Here is a 12,018-nt window from a genome sequence, read left to right on the forward strand (position 1 = left end):
ACAAAAAGATATATATTGAATAAAATAAGTCTCATACTTCCTCTCCAGTTCCTTAACTATCCAGTTCCCCTCCCAAGAGGCAAACCGGGTTGCTTGATCATCCTTCCAGAGATAGCCCACGCATTTAAAAAGGTATGAATGTATTGGCTCTCTCCTCTCCCCCAAATAAATGGTAGTGTATTCAGTACCATTTTGCATCTTTAGTTGTTGGTTTTTTTCCCACTTTTCTTAGAGATCTTTTAAAATTGGTACATAGAGAGCTGACTTAATCTTTTTAATGGCTCCATAATATTAGTAAGAGTATTAAAAATAAACAGTTACCACTGATTTAAAACGTATTTATGCACCAAAAATTTAGAAAGAATGTGATTTAGTATAAAGAAAAGTTCTGCAATAATTTAATATAAATACAGTTCTGTGAAAAATTAATTCTATGTGTTGGTCCAAAGACTTGTGTTTGAAAACTGTTGCTAGAGATAGTAAATCGTCCGAGAAAGGGCTTTTGAATAGGAGTGTGTTAGATCAGAGTTTGATATTTTAGGGAGGCTCGCTAGTCTCTTGTAGATTGAACAAATGAGAGGGCAGGAGGAATATATATGTATTTTTTTTAATGATTTTATTTATTTGAGAGAGAGAGTGCACGGGGAGAGGGGAGGAGGGAGGAGCAGAGGGAGAGGGAGAAGCAGACTCCCAGCCGAGCAGGGAGTCCGATGCAGGACTCAATTCCAGGACCCTGGGATCATGACCTGAGCTGAAGGTAGACGCTCAACTGACTGATCCCAGGCGTCCCAGTCAAGAGGAGTATAATTGAGATATCTATGTTCTTCTCCCTGTTTTATTTATTTATTTAAGATTTTAAGTGATCTCTACACCTAATGTGGGACTCGAACTCACAACCCCAAGATCAAGAGTCCCATGTGCCACCAACTGAGCCAGCCATGTGCCCCCCCCTTCTCTCAGTTTTATAGAGAGGAATAGGTTTAGGGAATCCTTTTGTCTCCTACAATTGTACTTCACAGTTCACAGATTGTATAATTAGCTAGTCTGCTGTCAGGATATCTTATGTTTGTAGCAGCTGTATGTCAGTTGTATTGAAGTATGGACACTAGTATCAAGGCTGTTATTCCTTCCATTAACATTTTTTGGGCACTTAATGTATGTATAGTACCATTCAGAATTTTGAAAAGCATACCCTGTCAGTCCTGTGTGAGAAATACCCACACAAATTGATGGGGGCCTGAACTTGGAAAGTGACTCAAACTGGAATGGGTAGCTGGGGTCAAAGAGCTTTGGGATTGAAGAATTGACAGGATGCCTGACCTTTGGGAAGAATAGAGAGAGCAGAATTCATTTGCTCAACATTTATCGAATGCCCAGTATCTGCAACCTACTGTGATAGGTTAAACTGCAAGCAAACTGCCTTAGAGGTTACTAGTATAGGATTGAAGAGGACATAGGGTACAGACAACAAGGAAGCAGGCCTGTTTATTTATGTAGCACATGTTTATTAGGTTGGTGGGGTACTAGGTGATTGATATAAGAAAGGCTGGAAATGGTACCAATCCAAGTTGTAGGGAGAAAATATAGGTAGAATCTGAACTTTCTCAATCTAGAATAGCAATCTGATTAATGCAAGTATTTAAGAGAACAATTGCAAACAATACTTATTTTTCTTTATTTTTAACCATTTATTTATTTTTGGAACGAGCAACAGAATAATATGGTTGAAAAATAAAGAGCATTAACAGGTACACTACAAAAAGTCTCCCTCCCACTTTCACTCCTTCCCTCCCCCATACTCAGTTCCCCTCGTGTGTCAGTTAGGTTTTAATGCTGGAAACAGAAACCACCATGGGTGCTTTAACCACAAAAGGATTTAACACAAGAAATTGGCTATTTACAAAGTTGTTGGAAGGGTTGGAGGAGTGGGACTCATGGTTGCTGCCCTTAGGTATCAATTTGAAGGACCCACTGCTGGAGCTGTGTTCTGGAGGCCAGGAATTCACTCCTGCTGGGGCCACTGCCACCCTCCACACTTGTTTGAGACTTAGGAAGCAGTAATTAGACATTAGGTCCTTGCTTCTACAGACCAGTGTATCAGTATCTCCAGGGAGCTTGTTTAAAACTCTTAAGGCCCTAGTTCCATCTGCTGAATCAGAATCTGCATTTTTTTTTAAAGATTTTATTTATTTATTTGAGAGAGAGAGAGAATGAGAGATAGAAAGCACGAGAGGGAAGAGGGTCAGAGGGAGAAGCAGACTCCCTGCTGAGCAGGGAGCCCGATGTAGGACTCGATCCCAGGACTCCAGGATCATGACCTGAGCCGAAGGCAGTCACTTAACCAACTGAGCCACCCAGGCGCCCCAGAATCTGCGTTTTAACAAGATCCTCTGATGATTTGCGTTACATGAAAGTTTGAGAGGCCCTGCCCTGGAGCACTGGGTTTGGCCACTATAGTTGCCTCTAAACCCACAGGTCTTCATGACCTTGATTGCCTTTTGTTAGGGAGTCAGGGAAATGTAGTTGTTGGTTTTTCCAACTCTCAGTCTGGAAGGAGGGTGAACTGTTGAACTGACCACACTTCTACAAGTAACCATTGTTAGATTCTTGTGTAAAATACTTTTATGTATATTTAAGCATATATAAATATACTTTTTCATCATTTTTTTGTTTTTGTTTTTTAAAGATTTTATTTTTTTATTTGACAGAGAGAGAGTGCAAGCACAGGCAGGGGAGCGGCAGGCAGAGGGAGAGGGAGAAGCAGGCTCCCCGCTGAGAAAGGAGCCCGATGTGGGACTCAATCCCAGGACCCTGGGATCATGACCCTAGCCAAAGGCAGATGCCTAACCAGCTGAGCCACCCAGGCGCCCCTTTTTCATATTTAAAAAAATATATTTTATTTATTTGACAGAGAGATAGAGATAGTGAGAGCAGAAACACAAGCAGGGGGAGTGGGAGAGGGAGAAGCAGGCTTCCCATCGAGCAGGGAGCCCGATGCGGGGCTCGATCCCAGGATCCTGGGATCATGACTTGAGCCAAAGCCGGATGCTTAACTGACTGAGCCACCCAGGCACCCCAATCTTTTTTTTTTTTTTTAAGATTTTATTTATTTGAGAGAGAGACAGAGCAAGAGTGGGGGAAGCAGAGGGAGAGGGAGAACCGACTCCTCACCAAGCGGGGAGCCCAATGCGGACCCTGAGATCATGACCTGAGCCTAAGTCAGGTGCTTAATTGAGCCACCGAGGCACCCCTACTTTTTCATCTTTTAAAAAAATAAACAATAGCTTACCATACACAGTGTTCTGTACCTTGCTGTTTTCATTTTAATAGTTCATCTTGAGAGAGTTTTCCATATCATGACAGAACCTTTTTTTTTTTTAAACAGCCTTATGGTATTCTATATGTATTATACAATTCTTAAATTCAGGCTATCTAATACAGTCTGGGTTGCATGGTCACTCTAATTTATTGGCTTATGTAAAATATAATCTAGTTGTTAAATGTTTGCTTCCTGACTCCTTTGTGCTCTGGTCTTGTGTGTATGTCATCTTGTTTAACTTGCATTGTAACCCAGTATGCCGGGTATCCTTCCTCTACTCTACGTGACAGAACTCAGGCTCTGAAAAGTCAATTTAATAATTCATAAACTAAAGAATGCCCAGGTTGGGATTTGAACCCCAGGTCTGTTAGCCTCCATAATTTGTGATTTGACACAATTACAGTCTCTAAATGGTAGGCTTTATTTAGTACTTTGGTAAGCTAGTCCTTTGGGAAGAGGTTTGGAAGGGTACTGTTTTGGATATTTTGGGTGGGTGTTAAAGGCATTTAACTTTTTTTTCCGACTCAGGTATCCAGCTCACATAGAAGACATTGACTACGAAGAAGGAAAAGTACTCATCCATTTCAAGCGTTGGAACCATCGTTATGATGAGTGGTTCTGCTGGGACAGTCCTTATTTACGCCCTTTAGAGAAAATACAGCTGAGGAAAGAGGGCTTACATGAAGATGAAGGATCTTCTGTGAGTATCAAGTCTATAATGAGCTGGGTCAGCCGTTGGCTACTTTATGTTCCAGCCTTTGATATTCAGTGTGAAAGTCAGTAGCAGCTGGGGAACCAGTCCTTATTTAAATAGCCTATAGTTGCAACCCTGAGATCTCCATGGTGCCTGGGGCTCTTGAAGAATCTCAGTTGTCATCTGTCTATATGATATGATTGACATGACAGTTCATAAACTAACTTGGTTGAAAAGCATTGAGGATGAATGGGGACCTTGTCTCTTTTATACTACTGTATCCCTTCAGATCACTTATTAAACTTATTTGTTGTCTGACCATTTATTAAGCAATCATTCCATGTGGAGCCTCATATCAAGGTCTTTTATAAAGGTTTTTCTTTTTTTTTTAAGGTTTCATTTATTATTTGAGTGAGAGCTCGAGAGCATGCGCAGGAGCTAGGGGGCGGGGTGGGGGGGAAGAGGGAGAACAAGAAGCAGACTCCCTGCTGAGTAGGGAGCCTGATGTGCGGCTGGATCCCAGGACCCTGGGATCATGACTGTAGTCGAAGGCAGACACTTAACTGACTGAGCCACCCAGGCACCCCCTTTTATAAACTCTTGAGGGATACCTGGCGGGCTTAGTTGGTAAAGCGTGTGACTCTTGATCGTGGGGTTATGCGTTCGAGCTCCACATTGGGTGTGGGTGGGGCCTACTTTAAAAAAAAAAGCTCTTGAATATCTTGGAATTGGACTATATTCCTTTTTCTAAATTTCATTGCTATGCCTGGTGCTTTTACTGATTTCAGAATGAAATATGAAGTATTAGTTTTGAGTTTTTTAAACAGGCATTGAGAAATCTGTAGAAATCCTGTTGCCTTTGGATCTGACTCACCCCCGGATTCTGTTTTTCATTTTAACCCTGGCCAGGAAACTTGAACTCTTGCTGTCTGTGTGTGTCCTTCCTCCCCCACCCCCATTGTTTACTGTTGGGTTGCCTGGGTGGCTCAGTCGGTTAAGCGTCTGCCTTGAGCTCAGGTCGTGATCCCAGGGTCCTGGGATCAAGTCCCATGTCGGTCTCCCTGCTCAGCGGGGAAACTGCTTCTTCCTCTCCTCCCTCTGCCTCTCCTTCTGCTTGTGTGCTTTCTCTGTCAAATAAATAAGTAAAAATCTTAAAAAAAAGAAAAAGAATTGTTTACTGTTGTCCAATTTGATTGCTCAGTATTTATTCTACAAACTGTATCAATGCAAACTGTGTGCTGGGAAAACAGTATGAAATATTAAAAGTGAATGGGTGCTTCCTTTGGCAAAAGACCCTTTAAAAATGTGGGTGGTATTAGGTGGCATGAATGCTGATTCCCTCGAGCTGCGGTAGGTTCCCTCCTTCCAGTTTGTATACTGGGTGTGTTCCCAGTGGTCCTAGGCTCAGGGACAGGGTAAGGATTTTAATCAGTACTTTGCTATGCCTGCCCGGACCTCCTAGGATAGGAAGAATCCTGTGTCCAGCCCTTTTGGGTTGACACCCAGTGTTGAACAGCAGAAACATCTTCCTCCGTCCCAGTAGCCATCACCCCTTCCCACTCTTGTCAGTCAGCTTTTCTCACAAAATCTGGTACTGTACACGTACTATGAAACTGGATTGGTAACAGTCTTTTTGTGTTGTTTTGTTTTGTTTTAATGCTTTTTAGGAATTTCAAATAAACGAGCAGGTCCTTGCTTGCTGGTCTGATTGTCGTTTTTACCCAGCCAAAGTCACTGCTGTTAACAAGGATGGTAAGGCATTTTAGTTGTAATTGTTTTTATTCATGAATTAGGGGGGAGTTTGTAATATTAGAGTCTGATAGTGTATTTTCAGTATGTATTTATTGCCTAGGAATCCTCTCTTTTCAAGTTAATCACTATGTCAGGAATTAGGAAGAAATTATAAATAGAGACAAAGCTGGGTTAAAAAGGAATTTGATTCTTTGCCTTCTAAATTTTAGTACTAGTTTTCCATAAAATAGTTATGGTTCATCTGTCACTCTGCTGGTAAGTGTGCAGGTTTTTGTCCAGGAGTTCCTAATATAATTGATGAAATAAGCCTTAATATTCCTTTTAATTATTTGTGAATAGCCTAGAAATGAGGTGGACATTAATAAACATTTCTTAAAAATATGCTTTGTGAGGGTGCCTGGCTGGCTCAGTCAGTAGAGCTCGGGTGTGGAGCCTACTTAAAAAAAAAGCTTTGTTGTTACAACATGATTGAGGGCGGTCTGTAATATCAAAGCTTCTAGTTGAAATTGGGGCCCTGTGATTTAGAGCACTGAATTGGGATGCCTTTGCCAGAGTTTAGAACCTGTGAGGACTCAAGACTGGCAACATGACCCAATGAGGCTCATTTTGCTAGTACAAAGGCAGAAGGAGGGTTAAGAAGATAATATGCATGGTCAGCATCCTGACACTCAGAGAATAGACTCTGGGTCCGAGTGATAACCTTTTTTGGGGGGGGGGTATTTTATTTCAGGATGTTTGTGGTATATCCATGATCTCTTCAGTGAATGTTTAGGCCAGTCAGGCCTTTTAGTACCAGTGTTAGTGGTGACTCTGAGGCCACATTGACTTTTCATTCAGTGAAGTTATTCAAGTATTCATTCAGCACTCTGTTAAATGCTGGACCTGGGGCTGACCAAGCTTTGTCTGAGAATGGGTTGAAATGGTCAAAAATGAACATACATTTGCATATGGCAGAACTTTCTGTTTGTCTTTTGTTACATTCACCCCACCTCCACCCTTCTAGCTGTTAGGCCATTGTGGGTTAACTCTCCTAAGATGTAGGTTATCCTGAAAGCGCAAGCGCAATTCTCTTGCCTCAGGCTTCCAAAGCAAGGTTGTAGTTTTAAAATATCTAAGCAGTTAGTGATACTCCAGCTCATGGTTGATTAAGTCTTTTTGGATGGTCCTTGTTTCCCTAAATTTCTTTTATAATCTTGTGTTCCAAATAAAATCCCCTGTTAGTACTTTTCATATGTATCACTTTAGCCTAAAAATGTATTTTAAAGGAAAGCTTACATGTTATTAAATTGCCTTTTAGTGAATGACATGGTTTACTTTTTTAGAGTCTTATTTTCAAGATTAACAATGTTTTCTGCTCTTACTGGATTTAAATCATATGATATGAGATATAGGTGTTCTAAATGTACATAGATGTGTTCCTGCAAGTCCGTTAGGTTGATTTATGCTGATCAATCATATTTTCTTCCTGAATAATATCCACTGTAGGTGGATATTTCCTTGGGGAAATGACTGGCCCTTAGATAAAAGTTGTGAGTAGTAACATGGTAATTCTGTAAAGGAGGTTGTAGAAAGGAAGCGACATTTCTCTTTGGATTCAGTGATGTCCCAGAGTGATATGGAAGATAGAAAGGAGGCCCAGGGAGTTGGGTGAGGAAGTGGCAAAGGAGAAAAGGCAGATTGTGTAAGAAGGGTTTGGGGAACTCTGGGAGCAGTCTTGCAGAGGGGTAGGGTGGTGTCCTGGTGGAGGCAGTAGAGGCTTAGGAACCTACTGTTTGCATCTAATATCTGCAGAGCCCAGAGCTGGGCATCTTGGATTTAAAGGGAAACAAACAAACAAAAACTAGTTCAAAGCAGTGTGAAGTAGGTGTTGCTATGTAGCCACCTGGAGGAGGCAGTACAGGAACAGAATGGTGCAGATAAATCATAAGGGGAGGAGTGAGGGATCCCTGTCTGTAGTTAACTTTTTTTTTTGTATGTCGATGGGTCTGGAATTTTTTGAAATAATCATTTAAGGACTGAAAGTCTTTGCCCAAATTATTGGCCAAAGTTAAGATTTTTAAATGTCTTTTAAACTGGGGCAACCAGAGCTTTGGAAGTTGTTTTAAAAAATATTTTTAGTTTATTTTCTCCATGAGCTAAAATTATGGGAAGAGTCTTCAGATAGTGATTGTCCCTAAAATGGTCATTTGTCATTCTAATAATATTGGTTCTGTAAGCTCTGAAGTCTGTCCAGCGAATTTTAGTTTATTGAAGGACATTGAATATGAGTGGAGATTTCTGCCAGAACCAGTTTTCCGCAGAGTTCTTGGGTCTGAAGTCCTTACTGGTCTTGAGACTAATTGGAAGGGAAAGGAGAGGAAGGGCATGGGGGAGGGGAAATCCTGAACGTTAGTGGAATTGGCTGGTTGGTATTATTGCCACATTGAAGGAATATGAAGGAAAGCTAGCCTTTGTGAGAGCTCAGATCTGTGCCTGATTTTGAGACGAGATAATGACTCTTAGGTGCTGCCTTTAGGTTAGATGTTATCCATGGGAGCTGGTGGACAGTTTCTAGTTCAGTATGATTCTAGTAATTGCAGGATGGGGAGAGACAGTGCTGGGCTCTTTTTTTCACTCTTTCCTTCGTATTTTCTGCTCTGCCTCAATTTCATCTGCAGCAGGGACCACCGCAGCCTAATGGCACTGTGAGGAGAAGCTCTGCTGGCAAGGTGCCCCCTTTATTTCCCGTAAAAGTCATACTGTCTTGTTGGTGCTGCTAGGAGTAGCTGGGCATATAGAGAAGTAATACCCTATAGTTTAATCTTTGGAAGGCGTGGCCTCATTTACTTGCCACTCTTAACCTCCTTGGTGGTTTTCCTGAGGCTGAGCATTGAGGCTGCTGGCATTGGGAGTCTGGCATGATTGAAACACAACTAAGTGGCAACTTTAGAGTTTCTTAAGGCTGTAATTAAGCACTTGGAAACTGGGGAGGGCAGTGTTATTTAGCTCTTTTCACCTGGAATAACTCTTTGGCAGTGGCAATTAAGCATCATTTCATGTGAAGGCAGCCACACGTGGTTAGCCTTGTTAGCCCCCCCTATCTGTGTTGGAGTAAAGGATGGGATTCTGTTTCCAGGGAATCTTTGTTCGGAAGCCATCTCTGGTGAGGTGACCTCAGCTCTTTGTTGGGGCTGCTCAGCTCCCCTTTGTTACACTGGGGATGGCAGAGCCACTTGTGTGTCAGGGCTTTGTGTCCCCAGTCCTGAACCCTGCTGCTCTGCAAGGCATGTGCTGGGGGAAACTGAAAGTAGGTTTGCATTTTCAACAAAATGAAGAATTGTTCCTTCCTGTTGATCTGTGGTTCCTTAACTTGCTTGAACAGGCGAATCAGGCCCCTCTTCCTTAAAATTATTCATATTCTTAGGTCACGTGTCCCTTGTTCTCTCAGTTCAGTCTTTGGTCCAATGCCTGAAGTGTGCATTTGTAACAGGAGATTTTATGGAAATGGTCTTATTTCTAGAGTCTCTTGTTGAAGCAGTTACTATTTTTTGTCTTCTTCATGCTGTAAGTGATCCTGCATTTGAAATGTGGGGATATTGGCACTGTGAACAGCTTTGCACAGAGATAAAAGGAGGATTTAGGCCCAAACACACAGGGGCTAGCCTGACTCTTACCTCTTTGTGGGGAAGGGGTTGGTGCTTCCCTTTTAAAGTGATTGGTGGATGGTAATAATTGGAACCACTTATTGATCCCTTGCTCTGTAACAAGTTCCTTTGCTAAGCAGTTTCCATATCTGATCTCATTTAGTATTCACACAAACATGGAAAGGTTGTTGCCATCAACCCCCCCATCATTTTACAGATGAGGAACTAAGCTCACAGGAGAAGTTGCTTGAGGTTACAGAGCCCGTACATGAATGGTAGAGCTGTGAACTGATTATGGGTCTGTGGGGCTTCAAAGATCCTGACCTGTAGTTTCCACAGTACCAGGCTGCCTCTCTAGGGCAGAGTTTTCCTAAAATGGCAGGAGTTGTCAGCAGTAGGTGTTCATTGGGTGTGTGTGCATACATGCCTGATGTGATGGTGGGTGTAGATGGTCAGTACTTTTCTGGAGCCTGGTGGTGTCTTGGGTGGTGTCTTGAGAGCCCCGAGTAGGGGTCAGGATCTGGTCCCAGTCCCTGCTCTGTGATTGCTGGCAGTTCACTACCTGTTCTTGGGACTCATTTGAGCAGTTAGAACTCGAAGAAAGAGTTAGAATAGATAAGCATTTTTAAGAAGTTGTTGGCTACAGAACCTAAGCCCATTAGTAAAATTGCTAAGAAGAAAAGATGGGGGAGGGGAAGGTATACTGCAGACATGTGCATATCCCTCTGCTCAACCCCTGAGGCACATGTACAGGAACCTCAAGACATTGAGAATCCAGGGCGCCTGGGTGGCTCAGTTGGTTAAGCTACTGCCTTCGGCTCAGGTCATGATCCTGGAGTCCCAGGATCGAGTCCCGCATCTGGCTCCCTACTCAGCAGGGAGTCTGCTTCTCCCTCTGACCCTCTTCCCTCTCATGCTCTCTCTCTACCATTCTCTCTCTCAAATAAGTAAATAAAATCTTTAAAAAAAAAAAGACATTGAGAATCCATGTTTGAAAACTTTGAGTCTCCTATTCATGGCATTCTGGAATTCTTTAACTCTTGGAGATGAGTGGGATAGAGAAAGGGCCCTTGAGTCACAGTTATGGTAGATTTCAAGAACAACAGATATCTATCCAGAGTCACCTGTGCTTCCCTATTTCCTTGGTCCTACAGAAGATCAGCTTTCTATGCATCTCTGTTTTTTTTTCTTACATCCCTTCTGCACCTACTACTGCTATAAGGTTGTCTGATACGCTGAGTTCTTAACCCCCAGAGGGGCAAGACCAGGAAGCTTTGTTTCACCTGGCATGTGTAAGGACAGGGGCTTCTTAAGGGAGCCTGAGGCAGGGGGCCTTTGTGTTAAGGATGCACTTATTTTTCTGTCATTTATATGTTATTTGTTAGATGTTTTCTGTGGCCATGGGAAAGCTCTATTGTCAGCCACCCACAGGAGGATTCCATGAGAACACATTTATTTTTATTTATTTTTTTAAAAAGATTTTATTTTTTATTACACACACACACACACACACACACACACACACACACACACACACACACACACACACACACACACACACACACACACACACACACACACACACACACACACACACACACACACACACACACACACACACACACACCCCTGAGCTGAGGGAGAAGCCTAACAGGATCATAACCTGAGTGAGCCTCAGGCAACCCGTTGAGCCACCCAGGCGCCCCGGGAAGGCATTCTTGTAGTTGTACAGGAACCATTAAAGTAGATTTGGGGCCTTTTTCCAGAAGTGGGCCTAGGCCACCATTGTCCATGGGATTTTTTCCTTCTGATTTATTGAAGCCCAAGTTAGGCTGTGTACATGATCAAGGGAGAATGTTTTAAGATGATCCTTTATAGTTCTTTGGCAGTAAAAAGAGTCAGGGCCGGGATATTGCTGTCTAAGGCCAGTGATTCCTGAGTACCTTTGGCCATAGTGTGGATAATTTTAGAATGGCCATTGATGCTCTGGGTCTCTGGTTTGGACTTTAGGCTGAGGGACTTGAGGAATAGGCAGTTTGGGGTGGTGGAAGAAGAATTGGTCAGAGGTCAGCAGAGAGGCTTAGGTTCTACTCCCAGGTCTGCTTAGCTCTGTTTTAGCTCTTTTTGGAACTCAGGGCATACCCCTTCATTTAAGGCCTCCATTTTGAGCCTGCCATCAGGAGTAAGCTTCAAAATTGACCTCAGATAGCTGAAAATGTCCTTCTGGATGTTTGAAATGTCTGTAAAAATGGACAGTTTTCATTTTGATGTAGTTGATGCTAACTTTCTTTCTTGGTAAGATAGTTGAAGAGGTATAGGCTTGGGTGTCTTGTTGGCACACTTGATATTTAAGATTTAATGAGAGTTGGGTTCTTAATGCCCCCATCCGCAGGCTGGCCAGAACCATGTCATGGTTGCTTGTAAAGGGTATGTTTAGAGTTCCATAGCATTGCTTATCATTGCTTCTTTGCTTGCCAAATAGAGGCAGGAAGACAGGATCCCAGGCCTTTGTTGTAAGAATTCATCAGTCATTGCTGAGCTGCCTTATGTAGAATCCCTTATCATAGCCTCACATCTTATTGCTTGTTTTAACCAACCAAACATAACTATATATCCTTGTATCTAGTTTG

General features: G+C 42.5%; 1 protein-coding gene across 2 annotated transcripts in view; it reads left to right on the top strand.

Annotated features, from left to right (window-relative positions):
- PHF20 (PHD finger protein 20) overlaps positions 1-12,018 on the top strand; it is a 145,375-nt gene that overhangs the window by 54,814 nt on the left and 78,543 nt on the right. For both annotated transcript variants that reach the window (XM_028118613.2, XM_028118614.2), the window contains exons 3-4: positions 3,848-4,019; positions 5,681-5,765. In XM_028118613.2, the coding sequence (XP_027974414.1) occupies positions 3,848-4,019; positions 5,681-5,765 (257 nt within the window). The remainder of the gene's footprint in view (positions 1-3,847; positions 4,020-5,680; positions 5,766-12,018) is intronic.

Source organism: Eumetopias jubatus, unplaced genomic scaffold (genome assembly GCF_037043125.1).
Source record: "Eumetopias jubatus isolate StellerSeaLion01/CBP00866 unplaced genomic scaffold, mEumJub1_p1.0 scaffold_9, whole genome shotgun sequence".
Classification (NCBI taxonomy): domain Eukaryota; kingdom Metazoa; phylum Chordata; class Mammalia; order Carnivora; family Otariidae; genus Eumetopias; species Eumetopias jubatus.